At 42.7% G+C, this 19,932-nt stretch overlaps 2 protein-coding genes and 1 long non-coding RNA gene across 10 annotated transcripts in view; 2 read left to right on the top strand and 1 right to left on the bottom strand.

The window, feature by feature from the left end:
• The window catches only part of LOC121549169 (anoctamin-6), a 41,570-nt gene extending 26,217 nt beyond the window's left edge, over nt 1-15,353 (bottom strand). The window contains exon 1 of the mRNA XM_041861040.2: nt 15,044-15,353. Coding sequence (XP_041716974.2) covers nt 15,044-15,137 — 94 coding nt within the window. The 5' untranslated portion in view covers nt 15,138-15,353. The remainder of the gene's footprint in view (nt 1-15,043) is intronic.
• Nucleotides 374-4,160, top strand: LOC121549195. Of its 8 annotated transcripts, none has more exons than XR_005996767.2 (7): nt 374-635; nt 1,194-1,431; nt 1,593-1,667; nt 1,952-2,091; nt 2,219-2,431; nt 3,853-3,904; nt 4,006-4,160. It is a non-coding gene; the product is annotated as an uncharacterized LOC121549195 (long non-coding RNA). The 8 variants fall into 8 exon arrangements; XR_005996765.2 differs by having other exon boundaries at nt 1,923-2,091; XR_006657578.1 differs by adding exons at nt 2,646-2,789; nt 2,978-3,084 and having other exon boundaries at nt 1,194-2,091.
• A 1,625-nt stretch (nt 15,354-16,978) lies between the features above and the next one.
• LOC123482103 (integrator complex subunit 13-like) overlaps nt 16,979-19,932 on the top strand; it is a 3,653-nt gene continuing 699 nt past the window's right edge. The window contains exons 1-3 of the mRNA XM_045208410.1: nt 16,979-17,041; nt 17,749-17,975; nt 18,127-18,206. Of these exons, the coding sequence (XP_045064345.1) occupies nt 17,751-17,975; nt 18,127-18,206 (305 nt within the window). The 5' untranslated portion in view covers nt 16,979-17,041; nt 17,749-17,750. The remainder of the gene's footprint in view (nt 17,042-17,748; nt 17,976-18,126; nt 18,207-19,932) is intronic.

The raw sequence follows: 19,932 nt of genomic DNA, 5'->3' as shown, positions 1-19,932 counted from the left end.
ATCTTTGCTCCCTATCAGATACTGATACCCCATCAAATACGTTTGGATCAACAGTTCCTTATACTGTTCCCTATCAAATAGATACTGTTCCCCATCATAATTGTTCCCTGTCAAATGCTGTTCCAACCTTTCTTATCAGAATACAGAGTAGCCATGATGACAAATTGAAATGTCACTACAGAAGACGCCTTCGTCCAATGACTCTTATGTGTAATGTACTGGAACTGACAGTCATGACCAAGGTCTGTGAATGTGTCATATGCGGCACATGGATTGTGCACATTCTCAACAGGTTCTCTACGCAAATAAGATAGGAACCAAACAGATCGAAGTAAGACACGGACCATTTATACACGACGGACACGGTTCCGTCAATAACAACAATACGTCCGCCTCAGATGTTTTTTGCTTAAGGTGTTATGTCAACTTATTGACATACATAGCTAGCTATTTACTTAGTTGTATAACTACAACCTGTATTTTCGTTGGTGGACAGGACCCATACAATAAGGGTGCTATATGGTGTGAAAAACTGACTTTATTTTAGATTAATTTGTAGCTATGTTTGATAGCTAATCTGGCTAGCAAACTAAACTAACATTAGCAAACCGACGCGCCTGTCTCAACGGTCCCAGGTACTTCTGCAGACGGCTCACCCACTACATAGCTAGCTAACGTAGCTATGAATAGTGTTTTAATATGTCTGGAAACTAGCTAGATAACGCTAGTAAGTAAATATACTGTAGCTAAGTTAAGCAAACTAGCTAAAGACCATGATCCTAACTACACTGCAGGGGCCAGGGTAACTTTACTTAGCTAGCTAACGTTAGCTAGCTAAATCTATAGGTAAAGGACATTGTCATAGGACATGTCTATCTTTCAGCCACTAACTAAGCTATGCATTAGCAACGTCAATTGGTGTCAGTACGTAGGCATTTAGTCTGGTGTCAAGATGCCATTTCCTCTCAATTCAGCTGAAAAGAGCTGTAGTAGCACGAGTAGTTAGCAATAGCCTAGCTTCGATACAACCAAGATAGTTTTTTACAGACTAGTCCAGCACAATGTAAAAACTATTGGTTGCATCGAAGCTAGGCTGTAGTTAGCTACTCCTGCTTTGCTCTTTAAAGCTGAGCTGAGAGGAGATGGCATCTTGACACCAGACTAAATGTTTCCTCCTTCTGTCACCTCTGCAGAACTCGCACAGTGCTGAACCAGAGATGAAGATGTTCTCAGTCTCCCACAAGACGGCCTTCGTGGTCGACCGCTGCCCTTAAATGGCAGAGTCCAGTTAGCAGCAGGTGGAGTGTGACATGCTGACCAAGAGACGTGGCCAGGGCATGATCCCGCTGGCCCCAGTGGCCAAGTCCCTGTGGACCTGCACTGTGGAGTACTGCTGCATACTCTATGACGTTTACCCCCCTCAAGAAAATAGTGAGTCCCTCCCTCCATCCCTTAGCCTGGTGGTCCAGTCTGTTTTAGCCCAGGTCAGAACAGAGTCTAGTCTGTTTGTGCTTTGGCCAACTTCTCTCTGTGTTCATTCATATTCCAAGTTGGCCACAACACATTACAATGCTTCAGTGGTTATGTTTTAGGTCAACTACATTCTGAGTGTTTCAGAGTTCCACATTCTGAACAGCTGGAGGCAAGAGGACCAAAACACTCATGAGGTAATGTATTTCCCAGTTCGAGAGACAGATACTTATTTATCAACAGGGCAACAATTGACCCTTCGCTAAACCCTGCCCTCCTTGGTAACTGTTACTAACTCAGGCAAGTTTAGCCTTTTATCTTCCAGAGAACATGGAGAAACGCATTGTAATAACACTAAGATAACTCCCAAAAGAGTTACTTAGTCAGTTTGAGACAACCATCACTTATATCAGATAGGAGCAGATAAAAGGGCCTTCAATATGCTTTTGTAGGTTATATTCACTAAATAAAAATAACGCAGGAGCGCAACACAACAAGCAGGAGGACTGGGATAGAAGCAAAAGCCAACCGGGCCCAGTGTAAGAGGGAGAAACCCCACCAGCTGACCATCGAGGCAGAGGCAGATGAAATAAAGGAGCAATGTTGTTCCTGTACTCCACGGTAGGTCTCACAATCATTTAAAAATCTAACGCATACTACATTGTGTACAATATCAGCTGTAGCTAGCGGTTATGCTGACGTAAACAACCAACGCCTTAGCCCCAACAAACATACTGTTCTATGCTAGCTCCACTGGTTACTGCTCGCATGTTGTCGGGCTGATCCACACCCTGGACCTCTGGAGAGCCCAAGATGAAATGTCCACCACAAGCTTGCCACAACAGTGGCATAAGCCAAGAGGCAAGAAGATTGATGCCAAGCCTATTACAGCGGTCGTGGTGGAAAAGGAAAATGTGAGTTGGAAGAGAAGACCAGTCTAGTGCAGTTACAACTTTGACAGGTGAGCTACACGTGAATGCATTGTTGACATCTAATGCATGTAATAACCAATTCAACCACAAGAGGCTATAACAACACATCTACAACTGTTACATGTCATAGAAACCCATGTTTTAGACATGGGCAGGTACTTACTGTACAGGCACAAATCTATTGTTAGCAGCAGCAGTAGGTTATGCAGAAACAGATTTCAGTTTCCACTTCCATGTTCTCAGGACAGTGTCAGAAGTAACAGATGGAAGATTTACATTGACTGAAAAATGTCAGGCACACCTATGAGCTACATTGCTGACAGGCCCCCATTAGAAGTAACAGTAGGTGAGGAGGAGTACCCGATAGGCAGTGGCTTGAGCTACCAGGTAAAGCAATTCAGAAAACTTTTTAGATCAATAATATATTGTTTTTTAATAAATACAATTAATAGAAACAAGCATAGTCACTGATAACAATACTAATGCATTGGATTACAAAGAAGAGTTGCCCTTTCCAGGTGCACCCTATGCTTCACTATTTTCTTTGTCATCTCGACATCTGGTTCATTTTGTAGGTTGGACTTTGCAAAGGGAGGAATGTTCAAATCTAAGACCAATTTCCTCCACATCTTTCTCAATGAGAAACTCCTTGTCTGCCATGAGCCCATCATCTCTCTTTAAGGTAGCCACACTGAAGCAGACTTTGCAGTAACTCTGATGTTACTGTAGAAATATTTATCTGTCAGAAATGGATCCTGTGTAGAGAGAGGGTGGATGCAAATATAACTGAGCCACATGGATCACATATTATCAGAGACTTCAGTGTGTTGCTAGACTTGTAGTTGGAATAAGTTTGGCTTTGCAGTAGCAGTGAGCTCGGTTTCTCCATCTTTAACTCTGTGCAATCTAGTATTGCAAAGGTTATTGGAAAATCTCTCATAGTTATCTGGCATGTTTTCTGTGATTTTATGTCAAAAGTGTCTGTTTCATCAGCACTAGCCGAAACTGCTGACGCAGGGGCATCTGTTGAATCTGCCCATCTACTCTCTTGTATGTCAAGGGGATAGTTGTCTGTGGGGCTGTGTTATGATTTGGTACTCTAAAAAAGTTGCACAAGTTATTTAACTGATCATAAGTAAACCCAGTGCGGTATCGGAAGTAGTTGGAGACACCACTGTTATTTACTGACTCTGGCGTTAACGGGTTAGGGGTTTGAGTTTCCTGAAGAGGTATGGATTTTCTTTAACAAGTCCATTTCCTCTTCCTTTTGGGTGAGTTGAATCTTGAACCTCTCCCCTTCCTAATTTTTCTTTTTCCAACTGGGGATGCTCCTCTATACACTCTGGAAACACAAAATACACCAAATTATTACAATTAGAATTTCTACAGTACATGATTTAAACAAGGTTGGTACTTTGTAATAACTGTTCTTTACACTGTTCTTTTGCAGCTCCCACTATTGGAGAACACAGAGCCACCACCATCCTCCTCGAACCCAACTGGTGAGTTCCCAACATTTCCTCTGCCGCCACAACCAAACTGTTTCTCTACAGTTCTGAATGAAAATTTGATATATTACAACAGTGATATGATGATCTCCCAGTCTGTAGCAGAGGCACTGGAAAAAGAGAAGACAGCAGAGCGACAACAACACCTGGCATGGCGTCTGCAATTCTGTGCTTCAAACTTTGTGGCAACAGTTTGGGGAAGGCCCTTTCCTGTTTCAGCATGATAATGCCCCCGTGCACAAAGTGAGGTCCGTACAGAAACGGTTTGTCGAGATCGGTGTGTAAGAACTTTGACTGGCCTGCACAGAGCCCTGACCTCAACCCCATCGAACACCTTTGGGATGAATTGGAACGCCGACTGCGAGCCAAGCCTAATCGCCCAACATCAGTGCCCGACCTCACTAATGCTCGTGGCTGAATGGAAGCAAGTCCCCGCAGCTTCCATTCCGCAGCATGTTCCAACATCTAGTGGAAAGCCTTCCCAGAAGAGTGGAGGCTGTTATAGCAGCAAAGGGGGGACCAACCATATTAATGCCCATGATTTGGGAATGAGATGTTCAAAGACCATGTAGTGTATGTTGCCTATGTTGTACTTGTGATTGCACTAAGTTGTGTAGTTATGTATGAGTTATGTAAGTTGTGTATAACTTATGTACAAAGCCTCCATATAAAGGATAAACGTCTGAAATGTGCCCTTGAGTGTCTGTCAACATTTTGGTAATGTAGGCTAGGTTTGGTTAACCCTCATATTACAGTAAGTTTTTTTTTTGGAGGTGGCCTGCATCGTATGACTGCATCTCCTCCAGCAGCTGGATTTGGGTACTGAAGACTTGGCTTCCCATCAACAAAGTGCTGAAAGAATTATGTATTTTAGCAAATAGCCAGCTAAAGATTTGTGATACATGTAACCTAACAAAGTTGCGTTAGCTGACGTTAACCTTGACGTTAGCTAGCAAAGCTTTATCCCTGTCGTAGTAAATATAAAATGTTATAGATTGGTCTGACTAAAATGATGTGCAAGACCCATTTGTGTTAGGAGCCTGTTTTTCAATAAATGCTGTTTTGGGTCAGAGAACAAAGGACAGAGGAGAACACCATATCTTGTCACCAGATGGCCTAGTCTTGCAGGAATGCGATAACAGGACAACACCCCCACCTCCGGCCATAAACCACCAGTTACTCCCCTTGACACACACCAATATTTCACTTTCACGCACACTCATTCTCAACTCCTCACGAGTTCCCTGGACACACACAGACATTTCACTGTGCACGCACACTCAAACTCCACTCCCCTGTCTACTGGTCGGGTGCCAAGGGCAGAGGACTCTGCCGTGCACCAATGGGGCATCTGCTCTGGACAGAGCAGACCCGCCTCCTACGCCTCGGGAACCAATCAAGGGACTAGAAGAAGGACCCCTTCCTTTATGTTACATTGTATAAAGTAATGCTGTAAACTCTGTTTAATCATCCTTCTCAACTGTCTCCATAAGAGGCAATTGATTGGGTCCATGCATGTAGCTTTAAACAGTACAAGATATCTCTGTGTTTAATAAACTGCCTTTTGCTTAAGCAAATTCCTCTCTGTCTAGCGTCGTTGGTTTGTACTCCCTCTCCGTATTATGTGTTCACCAACATCCCCAACATACACTTCTCCTTTAGATTTTGTTAAGGGTAGAAAAAAGACTAGCCTCTACAGGCTACTACTCTACCTACTCCACCGTTTTACAATTTTCTGTTCACTTGTAGCAGCGCAAGAAAAAGCATCTCTGCCTCCCTGTAGCCCACAGACATCATGAGGATTTTTTGCGAAATGTATCCGAGGCCCGAGTGGTTGGTTACGGTTGCTAAGCTGTGATTGGACAATCGCATTTCGGGGGCGGAGTTTAGCGAATGGTCAATTGTAGACAGCACTACAGCGCAGATGGTTTAGTTCCAAAAAAATATTTGACTACAGCTTTTTGCTATTGCACCACTCACTCACTACACTACCATTCTCATTGTCTCATTTCGATAGAGGTTAACCAGTCCTGTCTCGAGAGAGAGAGAGAGAGAGAGAGAGAGAGAGAGAGAGAGAGGTCTTGTTGTAATGTCTGGTTGACTTGACCTGCTTCCATTTGTATTTCTGTGATAGCTCGTCTGCTCTGGCAGCTGTGGGTCCACCTAACGTCATGCACGGCCTGGTGGCAGCGGTGGAGTCACTGTGTAAGATCCCAGACAGGGTGGCCATCAGGTGACGTATTATCTGCCTCACAAACGCCAAGAGGTAAACATTAACAGACTAAGTAAACCTGTTTTTATTTATTATAATACATTTTTTTAAGGGATGGATCAGCTATGAAATTAACAGATAGAATTGGAACTATAAAATAATTATACACTGAACAAAAATATAAACGTTACATGTAAAGTGTTGGTCCCATGTTTCATGGGCTGAAATAAAAGATCCAAGAAATGTTCCATACGCACGAAAAGTTTATTTCTCTCAAATTTTGTGCAGAAAATTGTTTACATCCCTGTTAGTGAGCATTTCTCCTTTGCCAAGATAATCCATCCACCTGACAGGTGTGGCATATCAAGAAGCTGATTAAACAGCATGGTCATTACACAGGTGCACCACTCTAAAATGTGCAGTTTTGTCACACAACATGCTGACTGCAGGAATGTCCACCAGAGCTGTTGCCAGATAATTTAATGTTAATTTCTTTACCATAAACCGCCTCCAACGTTATTTTAGAGAATTTGGCAGTACGTCCAACTGGCCTCACAACCGCAGACCACGTGTATTATGTCGTGTGGGCGAGCGGTTTTCTGAAGTCAAACGTTGTGAACAGAGTTCCCCATGGTGGCGGTGGGGTTGTGGTATAAGCAGGCATAAGCTACGGACAACGAACACATGCATTTTATCGGTGGCAATTTGAATGCACAGAGATGCCATGATGAGAACCTGAGGCCCATTGTCATGCCATTCATCCGCCGCCATCACCATGTTAATGCACGCCCCATGTCTCAAGGATCTGTACACAATTCCTGGAAGCTGAAAATGTACCAGTTTTTCCATGGCCTGCATACTCACCAAACATGTCACCCATTGAGCATGTTTGGGGAGCATGTTTGGGATGCTCTTGATCGAAATGTACGACAGAGTGTTCCAGTTCCCGCCAATATCCAGCAACTTCGCATAGCCATTGAAGAGGAGTGGGACAACATTCCACAGGCCACAATCAACAGCCTGATCAACTCTATGCGAAGGAGATGTGTCACGCTACAAGAGGCAAATGGTTGTCACACCAGATACTGACTGGTTTTCTGATCCATGCCCCTGTCTTTTTTTTTAAAGGTATCTGTGACCAACAGATGCATATCTATATTTCCAGTCATGTGACTGGTTTCCTTAAATTAACTGGTACTCAGTAAAATCTTAGAAATTGTTGCATGTTGCATTTATATTTTTGTTCAGTGTATATGTGAATATGTATATGTATATGTGTATATGTATATGTGAAATTCTACAGCTGCACCATCGAGAGCATCCTGACTGGTTGCATCACCGCCTGGTATGGCAACTGCTTGGCCTCTGACCGCAAGGCACTACAGAGGGTAGTGCGTACGGCCCAGTACATCACTGAGGCAAAGCTCCCTGCCATTCAGGACCTCTATACCAGGCGGTGTCAGAGGAAGGCCCTCAAAATTGTCAAAGACTCCAGCCACCCTAGTCATAGACTGTTCTCTCTGCTACCGCACGGCAAGCGGTACCGGAGTGCCAAGTCTAGGTCCAAAAGACTTCTCAACAGCTTCTACCCCCAAGCCATAAGACTCCTGAACAGCTAATCATGGCTACCCAGACTATTTGCACTGCCCCCCACCCCATCCTTTTTACGCTGCTGCTACTCTGTTAAGTATTTATGCATAGTCACTTTAACTCTACCCACATGTACATATTACCTCAACTACCTCAACTAGCCGGTGCCCCCGCACATTGACTCTGCAACGGTACCCCCCTGTATATATAGCCTCCCTACTGTCACTTTATTTCACTGTATATATAGCCTCCCTACTGTCACTTTATTTTACTTCTGCTCTTTTTTTCTCGACACTTTTTTTGTTGTTGTTTTATTCTTACTTTTTTTGTTTAAAATAAATGCACTGTTGGTTAAGGGCTGTAAGTAAGCATTTCACTGTGATGTCTGCACCTGTTGTATTCGGCGCATGTGACCAATAAAATTTGATTTGATTTGATTTGAACACAAACAATACAAAAGTAAATGTTCATCCAAGATGGCATAGCAGTGCGGTCATGTACTCTGTAGTGTGTCCGTGTAAATAGCCAGTTTTTTTGTTTTTTGTCTCTTTCGTATATATTTCTCAATCACACTTTTCATCCTTAAACCAAATATACTTTCCTGCAACCCGCCTCACCCAATGTGGAACGGATTCTATTATTTATTTTACCTTTTTATCCAGAACCTCCAGTTGAAACTAGCCAGCTAACTAGCTACTTGCTATTAGCCACCGTTAGCGGTTTTCACCATTGTCCGTGGCCTTCACTACCTACCAGCCAGCTCTAGCCTGGACTATTATCGGCCAGACTATTGTCTGCACAGTGCGCTATCGACCAAGAACATATCGGATTTTCTGCCGGAATCACTGAATCACTGGACCTTTACACCGGATCATCGCAACTAGCTAGCTGCAACCGAATGGATGTTGTTGGCTAATCACCACTGCCCCCGGAGCAAGCACCAGTTAGCCTTGAGCTAGCCTCGAGCCAGGCCCATCTCCCGGCCATCTACCTCTCTGTCAACCGGACGGGACCTTCTAGTGTCGACACGGAGCCCCGCCGATCCATCACGACTGGTCTGCCGACGTAATCGTCTGATGTGGTTTCAACAGGCTTCCCGTTGCGACGACCACGAAGATCCATCTACTAGCCCCGGCCCGCTAACACACGCAATCAACAGCCGTGCTTCCTGCTCGCCTGTGCTGTAGCAGCCATTCAAACTGCTCCCGGTCTCACATTTTTACATTATTTTTTAAAACATTTTTTGTAATATTGGCAGACACTCTTATCCAGAGCGACTTACAGGAGCAATTAGGGTTAAGTGCCTTGCTCAAGGAGACATCGACAGATTTTTCACCTAGTCGGCTCGGGGATTAGAACCAGCGACCTTTCGGTTACTGGCACAACGCTCTTAACCACTAAGCTACCTGCCGCCCCATGGCGAACTCCTATTGCTGTTCACTGGACCTTATGATCACTCAGCTGCACAGCTGACGCCTGCTGGACTGTTCCTTTACAAGGTACCCCCATCCTGTTTACCTGTCCTGTTTATCTGTTTAGCCTCAGCCCAAACTTTCGTCGCCATTACCAGTTGTTGTCTTAGCTCTCTTGAATAACACCTGTGATTGCTTTATGCCTCTCTCCCATGTCAATATGCCTTGCCTATTGCTGTTCCGGTTAGTTCTCAACCAGCCTCAGAGAGCTCCTTTGTCCCACCCCCCATACACGCGGAGACCGGCTCAATCGGTGCCTCCAGTGATGCTATCTCATTCATCGTTACCCAACGCTTAGGTTTACCTCCACTGTACTCATATCCTTCCATATCTTTGTCTGTACATAATACCCTGAATCTATTCTACAACGCCCGGAAATCTGCCCCTTTTATTCTCTGTACCCAACGCACTAGAAGACCAGTTCTTAAAGCCTTTAGCCGTATCCTTATTCTACTCCTCCTCTGTTCCTCTGGTGATGTAGAGGTTAACCGAGGCCCTGTAGCCCCCAGTATCACTCCTACTTCCCAGGCGCTATCATTTGTTGATTTCTGTAACCGTAAAAGCCTTGGTTTTTTGCATGTTAACATCAGAAGCCTCCTCCCTAAGTTTGAGTTACTCACTGCGTTAGCACACTCCGCCAACCCTGATGTTCTAGCAGTGTCTGAATCCTGGTTTAGGAAGACCACCAAAAACTCTGAAATTTCCGTCCCCAACTACAACATTTTCCGTCTAGATAGAACTGCCAAAGGGGGCGGCGTTGCAATCTACTGTAGAGATAGCCTGCAGAGCTCTATCATACTATCCAGGTCTGTGCCCAAACAGTTTGAGCTTCTACTTCCTTAAAATCCACCTCTCCAGAAATAAGTATATCACTGTTGCCGCTTGCTACAGACCCCCTCAGCCCCCAGCTGTGCCCTGGACACCAAATGTGAATTGATTGCCCCCCATCTATCCTCAGAGTTCATACTGCTTGGTGACCTAAACTGGGATATGCTTAACACCCCGGCCGTCCTACAATCTAAACTAAAACAAAAATCCAGAAAATCACATGTATGATTTTAAAGTAATTCATTTGCATTTTATTGCATGACATAAGTATTTGATACATCAGAAAAGCAGAACTTAATATTTGGTACAGAAACCTTTGTTTGCAATTACAGAGATCATACGTTTCCTGTAGGTCTTGACCAGGTTTGCACACACTGCAGCGGGGATTTTGGCCCACTCCTCCATACAGACCTTCTCCAGATCCTTCAGGTTTCGGGGCTGTCGCTGGGCAATAGGGACTTTCAGCTCTCTCCAAAGATTTTCTATTGGGTTCAGGTCTGGAGACTGGCTAGGCCACTCCAGGACCTTGAGATGCTTCTTACGGAGCCACTCCTTAGTTGCCCTGGCTGTGTGTTTCGGGTCGTTGTCATGCTGGAATACCCAGCCACGACCCATCTTCAATGCTCTTACTGAGGGAAGGAGGTTGTTGGCCAAGATCTCGCGATACATGGCCCCATCCATCCTCCCCTCAATACGGTGCAGTCATCCTGTCCCCTTTGCAGAAAAGCATCCCCAAAGAATGATGTTTCCACCTCCATGCTTCATGGTTGGGATGGTGTTCTTGGGGTTGTACTCATCCTTCTTCTTCCTCCAAACACGGCGAGTGGAGTTTAGACCAAAAAGCTCTATTTTTGTCTCATCAGACCACATGACCTTCTCCCATTCCTCCTCTGGATCATCCAGATGGTCATTGGCAAACTTCAGACGGGCCTGTACATGCGCTGGCTTGAGCAGGGGGACCTTGCGTGCGCTGCAGGATTTTAATCCATGACGGCGTAGTGTGTTACTAATGGTTTTCTTTGAGACTGTGGTCCCAGCTCTCTTCAGGTCATTGACCAGGTCCTGCCGTGTAGTTCTGGGCTGATCCCTCACCTTCCTCATGATCATTGATGCCCCACGAGGTGAGATCTTGAATTGACCGTCATCTTGAACTTCTTCCATTTTCTAATAATTGCGCCAACAGTTGTTGCCTTCTCACCAAGCTGCTTGCCTATTGTCCTGTAGCCCATCCCAGCCTTGTGCAGGTCTACAATTTTATCCCTGATGTCCTTACACAGCTCTCTGGTCTTGGCCATTGTGGAGAGGTTGGAGTCTGTTTGATTGAGTGTGTGGACAGGTGTCTTTTATACAGGTAACGAGTTCAAACAGGTGTAGTTAATACAGGTAATGAGTGGAGAACAGGAGGGCTTCTTAAAGAAAAACTAACAGGTCTGTGAGAGCCGGAATTCTTACTGGTTGGTAGGTGATCAAATACGTATGTCATGCGATAAAATGCTAATTAATTACTTAAAAATCATACAATGTGATTTTCTGTATTTTTGTTTTAGATTCCGTCTCTCACAGTTGAAGTGTACCTATGATAAAAATTACAGACCTCTACATGCTTTGTAAGTAGGAAAACCTGCAAAATCGGCAGTGTATCAAATACTTGTTCTCCCCACTGTATCTATTCATGGCTCCACTGACTCCAGGATAATATTTTTTCAAGTCATGTGAGCAAATAATATTTCCTTTTTATTTGTAATGGCAAACCAGATCAAGTTAAACGGGTACATTTATATAATGAATATGAGTTTGGAGGGCTAAATCTACTATCAAGGCATTAAACCTCTCTTAAAGCTTCTATTATACAGAAACTGTATCGAAATCCAAACTGGTTTTCCAGTAGGCTACTAAGAGAGGCACAACCGATGTTTAAAAGGGGGCTCTTTGCTGTTATACAGATTAAAACCATACATTTTCGTTGGATTGACAATGGAACCCTGTTTAAAGTACCCTCCTTTTTAAAGAAAGCTATACAGAGTTGACTACAATTCCAATTTTATCCTCCAGAAGAGGCAGAACATATTATTACAGCAAATAATATGGCTAAACTCCAATGTACTGACAGAGGATAAACCAATTTTCTTGAAGAGATTTTATAAGGAAGATATCATGTTATGAATTACATTGTAAACAATGACGGTAAAATTATGTCACAAGTAATTAATCCAGGTGTATGGAGATGTATGCTAAATACAAAATGATAACCAACTCATCGCAGCTCTGCCACAAACATGGAAGAGGCAATTATTTTAAAGAGAAAATAATTAATTTGTTTGTCTGTCACCAATTAAAAATAATAAATGGCTTAAAATGACCAATATAAATTGTAAAATGTATCAGTTTCACTTACAGTCAAGAGGGTTCACAACTAGGCTGCATAAAATTCATGCTAGTTGGAAACAGATTTTCGATATCCCAATACCATGGCATCGGGTTTATGAACTGATATACAAAACAACAATTGACGCATCAATCCGTTCGCTTCAATTTAAGCTATTATATAAAATTCTCGCTACAAAAAAAATGCTATGTATATGGGCCATTAAACAGTCAGCCCTGTGCAGACTCTGCAACGCGGAAACAGAAACAATAGAGCATCTATTTTGGTACTGTCCATCGGTGGCTTGTTTTTGGAGTCAGGTCCAGCAACGGTTGTTATGTCATAATATCAGGGCGCGGTTGGACCTGCAAACTGCAATTTTGGAGGATTTGAAGGACCACAGTCAGTCAATACGAAATATCCTTGTGGTGTTGGTTAAAATGTGTATTTTGTGGGCAATTTCGACATAAATGTTGCAGAATGGGAGGTTCAAGTCCCTATTGCGACACCATGGGAGAATGGAGGGATGTAGCAAGAGGAAATGGTAGAATGAGGATTTAATGGGAAAGCTGGGTTGATTTGTGGCTGTCTGAAGGTTGGACTTAATGAGTGTGGGAATAAATACATACACACATGCACAGTAAAAAGGTTTGAGCTCCTCCAATCAGAGGTGAGGGTGGGGATGTGATTATTGTATGTTTTGTGTTTAGTTATTTATGTTTTGTGTTTTGGTTTCACGCTGTGAGCGGTGTGTGTGCTGGTCCAGGTGGTTATGGGTACGCTCGCTTCCATGCCCGCCTGGGCGTCGGTTAGGGCTCAGTCCTTCCCGCCCTTGGAAAATCCCTTCAGGCGTCTTGGGGCGGGTGGGGGCGAGCGCACCCACTGATGGGACCAGCCATTCGTATTGTCATTGTATTGTATTGTTGTTTTATATACACTACTAGTCAAAGTTTTTTACATTGTAGAATAATACTGAAGACATCAAAACTATGAAATAACACATATGGAATCATATAGTAACCAAAAAAGTATGAAACATATATACACTACAGGTCAACAGTTTTAGAACACCTACTCATTCAAGGGTTTTTCTTTATTTTTACTATTTTCTACATTGTAGAATAATAGTGAAGACATCAAAACTATGAAACAACACATAAGGAATCCTGTAGTAACCCAAAAAGTGTTAAATAAATCAAAATATGTTTTATATTTGAGATTCTTCAAATAGCCACCCTTTGCCTTGATGACATCTCTAGGCTGTGTAAAGGCTATTTTACCAAGAAGGAGAGTGATGGAGTGCTGTATCAGATGACCTGGCCTCCACAATCCCCCGACCTCAACCCATTTGAGATGGTTTGGGATGAGTCGGACCGCAGAGTGAAGGAAAAGCAGCCAACAAGTGCTCAGCATATGTGGGAACTCCTTCAAGACTGTTGGAAAAGCATTCCAGGTGAAGCTGGTTGAGAGAATGCCAAGAGTGCAAAGCTGTCATCAAGGCAAAGGGTGGCTATTTGAAGAATCTCAAATATAAAATATATTTTGATTTGTTTAACACTTTTTGGGTTACTACAGGATTCCTTATGTGTTGTTTCATAGTTTTGATGTCTTCACTATTATTCTACAATGTAGAAAATAGTAAAAATAAAGAAAAACCCTTGAATGAGTAGGTGTTCTAAAACTTTTGACCTGTAGTGTGTGTGTGTGTTATATATATATATATATATATATATATATATATATATATATATATATATATAACAATATTTAGTGTTTAACAAAAAAAAACACACATGAAGGTACCCATAAGCAATCATTTCTGATGTTATTTTTTTAACACGTGAAAAATTGGTGGATATAGCATTTTGGAAATAAACTCTTCAATTACTATCAAGTAATGATCTAGTTATTAACAAACTGCCCGAAGATCGAAGGATATTTGATAGTGTGGGAGAGTGGGAGTGTACATTGGGCCAATGATAGTAGCGGCAAGCTGTGAGTCAGTGTGGTTGTTAGCCTTTGCTATGTCCTCCAGTGTGATAAAGGAATACTTACGTATTCCAGCGACCTTAGTACAACAACCAGCGACCTCGTCAAGTGAGTCTAACTTCTTGGTGTAATGGCTAAGGCCTGACAACCACAGATATACAGGTTCGAGTCCCGGTCACGACAGTCCCAAAATTCGCTGCACTTTAAGAAGTGGTATGGGGCATCCTTCATGGTAAACGCTGAGAGCTTCCAAGGTGTGCCTGTGCATGAGTGACCTTGGACTGAGTCGCAGAGACAGTTTGAGTCCCAGCTAATTTACTACAGTATTATAAACACTGATGATAATGAAGTTTATTATAATGAATAGTGTATAGGGTAAATTGAGGCAGATAGAAGAGAATAGCTAAGTAGAACCCTCATTACAGAGGGCAATGGTGGTGCCAAAAGTCAATATACAGTTATTGGATACTTTTTAAAGTTTGAAATAACAAAGGAGAAAATATATAAGAGACACAACAGAATAACATTTGAGCAAATACAATTAAAATGGCACATAAAATAAAAATTTGGTTCATGATAGGTAGAAACGAAAGCCTATAGAGGAAGGCTACATTATTCAGTCCTTTTCTCTCGCGAGAAATACTCTGCAAAAAATTATGAATTCCACGTTAACTCACCAATTTCCATTCCGATCTCTATCTCCGTGTCGCCCTCCAATTTTGTCACGGACACAGAATCCATTTCAAGAATGTTGTCCCCACTCTCATTCATCTCAAATGTCACATATCACAACAAGCCATCAACGGTTAAACCTGGATAGTTGTCTGCAAAATGTTACGGCGGAATTAACGCATCATGTAAGATCACTGCCAATGAGCTGCATGTATTCCAAAAGTTCCCACTTTATTTTTCAACAGTGTTTCAAAAGAAAAAACATTGCATGCTTTTTAGATCAAGTTCTAACTTGAGAGAATGGGTGGGGCAGTCCTATACGGACTATCGGTTTTTGAGTAGTCTCAGACAGGCGGGTTGCCTCCCACAATGTTACCAAACCAATGTAGGTCTGCCATTTCCGAGACCAGTTTTGAGCGCCTTGGCCGGACGGGCAGCTTTGTTACGTCCACATAAGTACGGTCTGAATAATTGACTGTATATACAACAGCATTCTTTAGGCCCGTATTGTAATATGAAACTGTTTTCCGCTTTCCAAATGCATTGAATGATTCTCATTGGGAAACGTTATTATTGCATTTGCTGGTTATTAATAGGTCAGTGATTCACAACCAGGGGTCCCCTGGGGTGCATCAAAAAGCTTTGGTGTCCTGAAAAAGCAGTGAAAACGAACAAGTTGAACATATCAGTAGGAAGACCAAAATACCTCACATTTAATTGAACAATTGTTTGACATGCATTCATATAATGTGCAATTTCAAGCACATATTTTACTCTTAAAATGTGACTCCTTGTTATCTGTTCTGTTCCCAACCAAATTCCTTGTAAGATACTGTTCCCCATACTGTTCCATATTAGATAGACATACTGTTCCCTGTTCAATATTCGATAGACCTACTGTTCCCCACCATACTGTTTCCCATTAGATAAGTTCCATATCTCAGTGTTCCCAGATACTTTTGTTCCCCATCTTTGCTTCCTATCAGATACTGATACCCCATCAGATACGTTTGGATCAACAGTTCCTTATACTGTTCCCTATCAAATAGATACTGTTCCCCATCATAATTGTGCCCTGACAAATACTGTTCCAACCTTTCTTATCAGAATACAGAGTATAACAATGATGACAAATTGAAATGAAAGCAAATACATATTTGTCGAAATACATTATTTATATGAATAAAATGAAACATATTTAATAGTGAAGGTGTCATATGCTGCACATGGATTGTGCACATTTTCAACAGCAGGGATCATCAACTAGATTCAGCCGGGGGCCAATTTTTTCTTGAGCGGGTGCTCGGGTGGGCGGAACATAATAACAAATATATTTTAAGACTTCAAATTGACCTCAAGAAGCCTAAACAGATATCATATTTGACTAAAACATAATAATTTCAAACCTTGATTACATTTGGGAACAATGTCCTGCGTATGGTGCTGTCTTTCGGATGGGACGTTAAAATGGGAGTCCTGACTCTCTGTGGTCATTCAAAATCCCATGGCGCTTAATGTAGGAGTAGGGGTTTTCACCCCAGTGTCATATCATCCCCCTCATTCCTAATTGGCATTCATCACTCCTCACCTCTCCATCTGATAGCTGATGTGTGGTGAGCGTTCTGACACAGAAATGGTCGCCGTGCAACACTGAGGTGGGTGCTACACATTTCCCCCTACTATGTAAAGCGCCTTGAGTAACTCAGTTGGTAGAAAAGTGCTATATAAATCCAATAAATTATTATACATTATTTTTATATACATTATTTTTTGTATAAGATCACGTCTCTATTATGCGTGGGAATACTTGGGAACAGATTTCCAAAATTAAAATCACTTGGAGCTGATTTCCTGGGGTATTACAGTATTTTATGTACAACAATGAAAATTAAGAAAACTTGGGGGGCCAAATAAAAACCAAATTTGGTCCGCGGGCCGCCACTTGGGGAACCCTGCTAAATTTATCTAAGCAAAGAAGACAGGAACCATTAAAAGATATTGAAGTAAGACACGGACAATTCATACACAAGGGATATGGTTCCGGCAATAATAACTATAGCTACGTCCGCCTGTGATTTTTTGTTCCAGGCATTATGTCGATGAATTTTTTTAAACCTACATAGCTAGCTATTAAATTCGTTGTAAAACTACAACCCATATTTTTGTTGGTGGAAAGGAACCATCCAATACGAGTGCTATATGGTGTGAAAAACGGACTTTATTTTAGACTAATATGTAAAGCTAGCAAACTAAACTAACATTAGCTTAGGTTAACGTTAGCAAATCGACGCGCCTCAGTCTCATCTGTCCCAGGTACTTCTGCAGACGGCTCACCCACTACTTAGCTAGCTAGCTAGTTAACTTAGCTATGAAGTGTTTTAATCGGTCTGGAGTAAGTAAATATAGCTAGCTAAGTTAAGTAAGCAAGCTAGCTAACGACCGTTATCATAACGACATTGCAGGGGCCAGGGTAACTTTACTTAGCTAGCTAACGTTTGCTAGTTAGCTAATTCTATAGCTAAAGGACATTGTCATAGGACATGTTTCTCTTTCTGCCTAGTTAGCTACTGTATGTATTAGCAAGGTCAATTGGTGTCAGTACGTAGACTGGAGCTAGTTACTGGTGCCTTGCTCTTTTCAGCTAAATTGAGAAGAGATGGCATCTTAACACCAGACTAAATATTTCCTCCTATCACCTCTGCTGAACCAGAGATGAAGATGTTCTCAGTCTCCCACAAGACGGCTTTCGTGGTCGACCACTGCCCTTACATGGCAGAGTCCAGTCGGCAGCAGGTGGAGTGTGACGTGCTGACCAAGAGTCGTGGGCAGGGCATGATCCCGCTGGCCCCAGTGACCAAGTCCCTGTGGACCTGCGCTGTGGAGTGCTCCATGGAGTACTGCCGTATCCTCTACGACGTTTACCCCCTCAAGAAACTGGTGAGGCCATCCCTTAGCCTGGTGGTCTAGTCTGTTTTAGCCCAGGTCAGAATGGAGTATAGTCAGTTTGTGCGTTGGCCAACTCCTCTGTGTTTATTCATATTCCGAGTTGGCCACAGCACGTTATAATGCTTCAATGGTTATGTTTCAGGTCAACTACATTGTGAGTGATTCAGAGTTCCACATTCTGAACAGCTGGAGGCAAGAGGACCAAAGCACTCATGAGGTAATGTATTTCCATTTTCAAGAGAAGGATGCTTATTTACAGTGCATTCGGAAAGTACTCAGACCTCTTCCCTTTTTCCACATGTTGTTACATTACAGCCTTATTCTAAAATGGATTAAATAAAACATTTTCCTGATCAATCTACACACAATACCCCATAATGACAAAGCGGAAACAGTTTTTTTGCAAACTTATTTACATAAGTATTCAGACCCTTTGGTATGAGACTCAAAAAGAGCTCAGGTGCATCCTGTTTCCATTGATCATCCTTGATATGTTTCTACAACTTGATTGGAGTCCCCATGTGGTAAATTCAATTGATTGGACATGATTTGGAAAGGCACACACCTGTCTATATAAGGTCCCACAGTTGACAGTGCATGTCAGAGCAAAAACCAAGCATAGAGGTCAAAGGAATTGTCCGTAGAGCTCCGAGACAGGATTGTGTCGAGGCACAGATCTGGGGAAGGGTACCAAATCATTTCTGCAGCATTGAAGGTCCCCAAGAACACAGTGGCCTCCATCATTCTTAAATGGAAGAAGTTTGGAACCACTAAGACTCTTCCTAGAGCTGGCCGTCCGGCCAAACTGAGCAATCGGGGGAGAAGGGCCTTGGTCAGGGAGGTGACCAAGAACCCGATGTTCACTCTGACAGAGCTCCAGAGTTCCTCTGTGGAGATGGCAGAACCTTCCAGAAGGACAACCATCTTTGCAGCACTCCACCAATCAGGCCTTTATGGTAGAGTGGCCGGACGGAAGCCACTCCTCAGTAAAAGGCACATGACAGCCCACTTGGAGTTTACCAAAAGGAACCTAAAGGACTCAGACCATGAGAAACAAGATTCTCTGGTCTGATGAAGCCAAGATTGAACTCTTTGGCCTGAATGCCAAGCGTCACGTCTGGAGGAAACCAGGCACCATCCATACAGTGAAGCATGTTGGTGGCAACATCATGCTGTGGGGATGTTTTTCAGCGGCATCGACTGGGAGACTAGTCAGGATTGAGGGAAAGATGAACGGAGCAAAGTACAGAGAGATCCTTGATGAAAACCTGCTCCAGAGCACTCAGGACCTTAGACTGGGGAGAAGGTTCACCTTCCAACAGGACAACGACCTTAAGCACACAGCCAAGACAACACAGGATTGGCTTCGGGACAAGTCTCTGAATGTCCTTGAGTGGCCCAGCCAGAGCCCGGACTTGAGCCTGATCTAACATCTCTGGAGAGACCTGAAAATAGTTGTGCAGCGACGCTCCCCATCCAACCTGACAGAGCTTGAGAGGATCTGCAGAGAAGAATGGGACAAACTCCCCAAATACAGGTGTGCCAAGCTTGTAGCGTCATACCCAAGAAGACTCCAGGCTGTAATCGCTGCCAAAGGTGCTTCAACAAAGTACTGAGTAAAGGGTCTGAATACTTATGTAAATGTGATATTTTTGTTTTTTATTTGTAATACATTTGCAAAAATTTCAAAAACCTGTTTTTGCTTTGTCATTATGGGGTATTGTGTGTCGATTAATGAGGGGGGAAAACAATTTAATCCATTTTCAAATAAGGCTGTAATGTAACAATGTGGAAAAAGTGAAGGGGTCTGAATACTTTCCGAATGCACTGTATCAACAGGGCAACAATTGTGTACAGCACTAATTCTAAGCAATTGTTGAAAGTCTACAGCTTTTTGCTATTGCAGCACTCACTACACTACCCATTCTCGTAGTCTCATTTTGATTGA

This window comes from Coregonus clupeaformis, chromosome 28 (assembly GCF_020615455.1).
Source record: "Coregonus clupeaformis isolate EN_2021a chromosome 28, ASM2061545v1, whole genome shotgun sequence".
In the NCBI taxonomy this organism is placed as follows: Eukaryota; Metazoa; Chordata; class Actinopteri; order Salmoniformes; family Salmonidae; genus Coregonus; species Coregonus clupeaformis.
Note: the sequence above shows the minus strand (reverse complement) of the source record. Positions and strands in the feature narration are given on the sequence as shown.